Genomic DNA, 8,611 nt, shown 5'->3' with positions numbered 1-8,611 from the left:
CTGCATTTATGGATCTCATGAACAGGGTCTTCCGTGAATACCTTGACACTTTTGTCGTAGTATTCATTCATGACATTCTCATCTACTCTAAGACCAAGGAAGAGCATGAACAACATTTGAGACTAACCTTGCAGGTACTTAGACAAAATCAGCTGTATGCCAAATTCAGCAAGTTGGAATTCTGGTTTAGATCAGTGACCTTCCTAGGTCATGCTGTGTCAGACAAAGGTGTGGAGGTAGATTATAGGAAGACTGAGGCTATTAAGAACTGGCAAAAACCTCTTACTCCCATTGATATCTTTAGCTTCTTGGGATTGGCTGGTTACTACAGCAGGTTCGTGGAGGGTATTTCATTCATTGTTACCCCACTGACAGCTTTGACTAAGAAGAAGGCCAAGTTTGAATGGATGGAGTTTTGTGAGAAGAGTTTCGAGGAACTCAAGGACAGAGTCACGTCAACCTCGGTGCTTACATTACCTAAGTGTGGTGATAATTACACTATTTATTTTGATGCATCTACGATTGGTTTGGGTTGTGTTCTTATGCAGGGTGGTAAGGTGAAAGTTTATGCGTTCACACATCTCAAGTTTCATGAGAAGAATTATCCCACTCATGACCTGGAGTTGGTAGTGGTGGTGTTTGCACTGAAGCTGTTGACACACTACATGTATGGTTCATGTGGATGTGTTCACAGACCACAAGAGCTTGTAGTACGTGTTCACACAGAGAGAGAGTTGAATCTACGTCAGCGGAGATGGTTGGAGCTGTTGAAGGACTATGACATGAATGTACACTACCATCTAGGTAAGGCTAATGTTGTAGCTGATGTTTTGAGCAGGATGAGCATGGGAAGTACAGAAAACATTGAGGATGATAAGAAAGAGTTGGTGAAAGATGTACACAGACTGTCTAGACTAGGTGTTTTGGTTAGTTGACTCTTCTAGTAGGGGTGTTTTAGTTCATCCTAGTTCTGAATTATCCTTAGTAGTTGAAGTCAAGAAGGGTCAGCATCTGGAACCTGTGTTGATGGAGACGATGGACTCAGTGTTGATTAAGATGAATGAGTATTTTGCTTTGGGAGATAACGACATACTTAGGTACCAGGACAGGCTATGTGTACCAGATGTGAATGATTTGCGGATCGGGATCATTGCAGAGGTCCAAGGTTCCAGATATTCCATACATCCAGGTTCCACCAAGATGTATAATGATCTTAAGCATATCTATTAGTGGGATGGAATAAAGAAGTACATTGCAGAATATCTGGCCAAGTGTCCTAATTTTCAACAGGTTAAGGCAGAAGATCTTAACCCTGATAGTCTTACTCAGATTCTTGAGGTTCCAACTTGGAAATGGAAGGCCATTAATATGGGCTTCGTGGTTGGTCTTCCGAAGACTAGGAGATAGCATGACTCCATATGGGTTATTGTGGACAGGATGACTAAATCCTCCAACTTTATCCCTGTGAAGTCAACTTACAGAGCCGAGGATTATGCGAGACTCTACATTGATGAGATTGTGAGATGGAATGGGATTCCTTTGTCTATCATTTCATATAGAGGATCTCAATTAACTTCACATTGCTGGAGATCCTTCCGGAAGATCTTAGGCATACAGGTGATGCTTAGTACTGCCTTTCATCCTCAGACTGATGAGCAGACAGAGTGCACCATTCATACATTGGAGGACATTTTTAGGGCGTGTGTGATTGACTTTAGGGGTAATTGGGACGACCATCTGCCTTTGATAGAGTTCTTATATATTAACATATATTACTCCAGCATTGGGATGACACCGTTTGAGGCACTGTATGGTTAGAGATGTAGGTCTCCAGTTGGGTGGTTCGAGGTTGGAGAGTGATCCATCTTGGGTTCAGAGATCATTCATGTGGCCTTAAAGAAGGTCAAGGTGATTAGGGACAGGTTGTCTACTTCCTATAGTCGAAAGAAGTCTTATGCAGACAATAGAAAACGACCCTTAGAGTTTGATGTTGGTTACCAAGTCTATTTGAAGATATCACCTATGAAGGGGGTGATGAAGTTTGGAAGGAAGGGGAAGTTGAGTCCGAGGTATATTGGACCATATGAGATCTTACAGCGTGTGGGTGCGATGGCCTATGAGTTGGTATTTCCTGCGGATGGAGATTATGTTTATCCAGTCTTTCATGTGTCTATGTTAAAAAAGTGCCTAGGTGATCCATCACTGATTTTACCAGTTGAAGGTTTGGGGGTCGATGAAGACTTATCCTATAAGGAAATACCTGTTGAGATTTTATACAGACGGATCAAGTGGCTAAGGAACAAAGAGGTTTCCATAGTAAAGGTATTGTTGAGGAATCATCTTGTTGAGGGTTCTATGTGGGAGAACGTGGACTGCGTGAGATCCCGCTACCGTCATCTTTTTAACCCTTGAAGTTAGACTTCCTACTCTTAAGTCTAAGTTTCCTTATCTCTCTATTCTTTGTTGCTATTGCTTGATTGTGTATAGTAACTATGTTATGATCTGACTGGCATTATGATAGATAGTTAGTAGTGTCATTTGAGGGATGAATGTTCCTAAGGGGGGAGGGATAATGTAACAACCCTAAAAAATTGATATGCTAAGTAATGCTTAATTTGTCTAGAATGCCTTTGATTAGATCAAGTTCACACGGATTGATGCGCGTAGAACCATACCTCTGAACCCCTTTGAAATCCAAGCCAACTAACTTGGGGAGTTAGTTGAGCTAGGAGAGGCTGGGTCCAGTTATGTAGGGCTCATGAATATGATGATTTACCTGGATGAGTCTTTACTAGACTTAAAAAGGGGAAATCTTAAGTTTGGAGGGTTTAGGGTAAAATGGTCTTTTTCTAGGATAAGGGTAGTATAGTAATTACCCTAAATATGTAATTAATTATTTAATTAATAAAGTGGAGGGGCATTTTGGGGAGATAGGACCAAAATTGGCCTTTGAGTGAAGTCTTGCTCCACCCGGGTTCGAACCTAGGTGGAAGCAATAATTTAAATTGTTTTTATTTAAATTTCTCAATTAACTTAATTAATTAATATTTATTTTCTGATTTAATAAAAAAGAAAAATCATATTTTCTAAAGGGTTGAAAGAGTCCTAGTTTGACTATGTCTTTACCTAAGCAAAAACTACCTTGAACATTTCAGTCTCTCAGGTCAATACCTCACTTTCACAATCATTCTCTCTTATTTTTCACGTTTCTCTTCCAAAAGAAATACTAAAGCAGAAAAATTACTAAAGTTCTTCACACTTGAAGAACTTACACGAAAATATAAGAAAAACAAGCTAATATAAAATGTTAGACAAAACGGAGGATTATTCCGTCTTTTTGGTGTTGAAGTTGAGGGGATTCGGACCTGATTTTTGGAGAAGGTTTTGGGCAGCAATTAAAGGTTTGAACTACATAAAAGGAATGGGTTTTCTTACTCTTGGTCCCTTTCCCAAGAGACCCTTCAGACTCAAATGAATCTACACTATAAACTAGGGTTGTTCCCCTTTACACATTCTCTGTCACTAGATCCCATCAATTTGTTGGTTGGGTATGTTTTCTTGTAGAAATTAGGGACGTAATGTGTTTTCGTGATGATTAGGATCATGTATGTATGTGTGAAGTTATGTGAATGTTAAGCATGCTGTCCGAAATTATGTGTTTATGTGTGCAAAATGTGTAGACGTGACATATACTCTTAGTTTGAAGTTCGAGAATGACATGTTATGGTTGTATTCTTAAATGCACAAATTTGTATAAATCGTGATGTTCATATGAAGTATAATGTTGCTGATTTGAATGGAAATTATTAGCTAAATAACTCCATGAAAATGAACCAAAAGATGTACTAAATGATCCATGAATTAGCCTAAAAACTAACATGTAAGTGTTGATGAAAATGAGCTGAAAAACGTACAAAATTTCCAGCATCTTGTTGATGAGTTTTGGCCAAGATAAGTGATGTGAAAAAAATGCTGATTTGAGTGCAAATCTTTATAGAATTTGATCTTCAAAATGCACCTAAAGAACTCACTAAAAACTACTCCAAACGTATACACATTTAATGTGAAAGAGGTGAGAAAATAGGCTGCAAAAATGTGATCAAAATTCCATCACTTTGATGTTAGTTTCGGTCAAGTTAAATCAATTAACACGTTATGAAAAAATGAAGAAAAATAAGTGAAGTCATTGAGGATCGAACCCGTGACCTCACCATGTAAAATTCAAAAAAATAATGTACGTTAAAGGAATGTGGTAAGGGGTATTCATACCCGTGACCTTGACCGAAAATGTAATTCTAAAAATAAGAAATGAGAGGAGTGGGATTCTAACCCACAACCTCTCGTCCAGACTTAAGGAATTAAAAAGAGAATATCGGTTGAGGCATGTGGGAATCGAACCCACGACCTCTAGGCTGATTAAGGGAATTAAGGAGAAAAAAATAAAGTGAGGTCGTGAGGATTCGATCCCACACCCGCACGACCAACTCTGAAAAGTCAAGGAAAAGAAAATAAAAGAAATTAGGATCTAGGGATCAATCCAACAACCTCTTTGTCCCAAATGAAAAAAGAAGGAAAAAGAAAGAAAAAAAAGGAAAAGTAAATGTTGGCGTTGGGGCTCGATCTCGGATCCCTAAGCCAAAGTGAGGTTAAGTCAAACCTAATTTAAAAGACAACTGTTAACCAAGGGATTCGAAACCGGTTCTTTTGCCAAAATTCCATATTGATACATAAGTCATACATGAATAAATGTTCAAAAATAATGTTGCCTACATAGATCAAAATCGAGATCTTGTTACACTTATAAGATGCATAAGTCTTGTACCACACAATCTTATGAAGATATGAATCACTTAAAAGAACTATGAATGAAGCCTCACGACTTGTATTTATAGAAACAAAAGTAAAGCATACATTTAAAGTAAGTGAACCTAAGATGTATGTAACTAAATGATGCAACCCTAGAAGGGTCAAGTAAGAGTGTGAAACACACTAAATGGCCAAGTGCATTGGCATATGATGAAATGAACATTCACGTAAAGGGGTGAGTACTTATGAAAGTAATTGTGCTAAAGTTAATGAATGAGGTGACAATATGATAAAAAAATAATGTGAAATACGAGAGAAATCTCAAATGAGCCTAAGTAATTTTACCAAAATGTACTCACCTATGAGAGTGTAAAGTTAACAAAGAGACCAGTCTCTATGAACATTCTAATGAAAGTATTGAAGTTAATGCATACTTAATACTAATGATGAGAAGAGAAATCACTTAATGAACTATGATGTCGTCATACTAGAAGCCAGCCTTCATGATGTATGAGCTGAATGTAATGGAACTTTATACTAAGAACCATTAGGATAGCTATGAGCGGTAATGCCTTACTTCGGGAAGGGCGGAGGTTCACATAACTCTCATGAGATGAGACTGTTCGACATGCTAGGTATGGGTCTCCTTATATCTCCTAGTCTTTCAACCTATACTGCTAATATAGGGATCAAGCAGGGTTCAATCTCCCATATATGTTAGCATATTTTTTGTTTTTTGCATATCCAAAGGCGCCCTGTGGTGGAAGTGACCCAACCGTTTGTGCCAAGTTTCTCAAACACCGGACTTAGTTGGATTTTATCTGTTCTTCATCCATTGGATTTATAGAAAAGCTTTTGCCCTGCATTTTAATCTAAATGGTTCCTCACAACTTCGATAAATGATCAAACACGCCTTATCTTCAAAAAATAATTTCAACCCATTTTCAAATAACCGTCCAACACTTAATAAATTTTTATCAAGTTCAGAATTAAATAGAACTTCAGAAACAAATTTTGTGCCTATATAATCTCAATAGCTATAGTCCACTTTCCTTTTGTAGTGAGATATTCTCCATTTCCATTCCTGACTCTTGATGTTGTTGTTCTATTAATCCTTTTGTAAAGCTTTTCATCACTAGTCATGTGGTTTGTACAACAACTATCATAAGACAACTGTTACTTGAAATACTAGATGCAAAACTTGATGAAAAAAGAAGTGTTCTTCCTCATGTTGATTTGCAACTTGAGATTCTCCTTGTTGTTGTTGTCGTCCATTCTCTTTGCAGATGATCTCAGCATGCCCAAATTTTGGATATTTTTTGGCATCTCATACCCGACTTTCTCCAGCATTTGAAGTGAGGATGATTCTTCCTTTCGCAATATTGATATGGGGGAATTTTTCTCCTTTGTTGCTGCCTGAATTGTGGCTACTTTCATTACCAACGGAAACCAGACTATTTTCTGCATAATTCTTCTTCCCTTTGATTTTCTTGTTTTTTTTTCAAGGATAGTTTGGCAGATTGTCCTGAAGTACACCTTCTACCGATCCTTCCTGTCTCATTAACCTTCTTTGCTCGTGTACCTGCAATGCATTTGGTAATCCTGCCGAAGTTATCCTTGACAGATCATTGGTATTTTCTAAGGAAGCAATGGTTGGTTCAAACTTCTCAGGTAATGTAACAAGAAGCTTTTCAATAACTCTGCTATCAGGAAGCTTATTTCCCAACATTCTTACCTTGATCACAATGCTATGAAGCCTATCTTTGTATTCTTTGACATTTTCAGAATCTTTATTTCTTTTTACCTCAAATTCTATTATAATTATCATAGCTTTCCTACCTTTGATTCACTTATATCTTTGATATTTTTCATTTAAAAAATTCCAGATTGCTTTTGCTTATTCTAAAGTCATGATTTGGGGAAAAATTGTAGGTGATAGTGCAACATATAAGCAAGTTTTTGCATTGGATTTTCTTGTATTCCTTTACTTGTTAAGCTTGACCTGAGTCATTGCTGGATTGCTTGGTAAAACAAAGAATTATGTAATCCTCCTCTACTAGTTCCAGAGATTGTTCTCTCCATAAAACACTGGTGAAGAAATAGCAGAAGAACCCAAAGAGTTTTTCGAATCCATGTTTCTGATGGCTGTTCAAGGAAACAGGTAGGGACTTTATTGATGGTCCCCTCATACTACACTCACAAGTACCTTAATAAGAGGGGTCTGATATCAATTTCTGGGTGTTAACAGCTAAAGAAAAAACATACGACAGAAGAAGAAAAGAGAGATATTATATTAAGTTGAAAGAAGAAATGTTTAAATAGAAGGAACTCCTAATGATATGCAATAAATAATTGAGTACCTACAAAATAAGAATATTCCTAATAACTAGGCACTAAGTCTACCAACAACTCTACATGCCTAAAAACTAAGAAACTCAAAGCTGAAAAACTAAAACAGGAATATATATCCTCTAAAAACAGAAAATACATCAGTAACCATGTCATCATGTCAAATCAAGATTAATTAACAACTCATCAGGCAGATTGTAATAGAAATAAAGTCAGTAAACTCTTTTATCTTTATGTTGGTTATACTTGTTTAAATTTAATATGATAAATATTGTTTAATTATTTCTACTATCGTCACAATAATTCATTCTTAATCTTTATGTTTATTTTGGTTAGTAAATTATCTATTATTTGTTGCCAACCATTATGTACTTTAAATGAGCATTTACTTAAGTCTAAAAACTCTCAAATGCAAAATTATCAAAAAAAAACAGTCTCTCATTTAACAATTATCTAAATTGTCTTTGATGATACATATTTTGTATTAAGTTCAAAACAGGTAACGTACTCATTGTTCTTCAATTTGTGTAACAAAGTTTGCTCTCTTAAATTCTGTAACTAACATGGTCTTGTGATACTTTTCCTTTTACTAAACTTCAAGGATCCAAAAATGTGGAAGTACTGGTGGTAGAAGGACATCATTAAAGGGCGAGAACTTGAGCACCAACGCATTTTAGGGTGGTTGCAATAGACGACAATTTACATATCAGTGGAGATTTTTAGCTATTGTCCATGGAACTCAGATGATTGTCTTGGAAAAAAAATCCATTAAAATTTATACTATCAAAATTTCCAGCTGAAATTTATACTATCAAAATTTTCAGCTGAGAAACATATATTTTTTTCTGGATATAAATGGGAGTAATATCAAAGAATTTGATTTGAATTTGTAGGTTCATTACTCGATTCTGCAATTTCAACAGGTTTGTTTTATTGCAACAAAGTGAAAGAAAATCTTACTAGAAGTTATTTTGTTTACTTTTAGTATTGTAGAAGTGTAAAGAAATTGGATCTCTCTGATTGTAAATGCTTCAAAAGTATTCTAAACTTCAAGGGTTCACGAAATCTCGAGACTTTGGTGCTTCAGAATTTCTCAATTTTGAAGGAGATCCATCCATCAACAGGAAAATTTGATAGACTAAATTGTCTATGTTTGTATTGTTGCAAAAAGATTATGGGTCTTCTGAGCAGCACATTCAAGCTATAATCCCTTGAATACTTGGACATTAGTTATTATTCATCTTTACAAACACTGCTAGCTGACATTGGAGATATGCAGAGTCTAAGGCATCTTCTTGCATGTGATACCAGTATAAAACAACTGTCTGTTGAAATGTTAAGAAGACCGAATTTAGAATCCTTTCGATGAACGTTTCATAAGATTATATGTATAGAGATATTGGGAGTTTATCCAACTTAACTTCTCTAAATTTGAGCGGCAACAATTTTCTCTATC

General features: G+C 36.1%; 1 protein-coding gene across 1 annotated transcript; it reads right to left on the bottom strand.

Annotated features, from left to right (window-relative positions):
• Nucleotides 1-5,994: 5,994 nt before the first annotated feature.
• Nucleotides 5,995-6,535, bottom strand: LOC101253528 (uncharacterized). The gene is made up of 2 exons (XM_004247229.1): nucleotides 6,389-6,535; nucleotides 5,995-6,222 (listed from the first exon to the last, which is right to left on the bottom strand). Exons 1-2 carry the CDS (start codon nucleotides 6,533-6,535, stop codon nucleotides 5,995-5,997), a joined length of 375 nt encoding a protein of 124 aa, XP_004247277.1.
• Nucleotides 6,536-8,611: the final 2,076 nt, after the last annotated feature.

This window comes from Solanum lycopersicum, chromosome 9 (assembly GCF_036512215.1).
Source record: "Solanum lycopersicum chromosome 9, SLM_r2.1".
Lineage (NCBI taxonomy): Eukaryota > Viridiplantae > Streptophyta > Magnoliopsida > Solanales > Solanaceae > Solanum > Solanum lycopersicum.
This window is presented reverse-complemented; position numbering and strand designations above follow the sequence as displayed.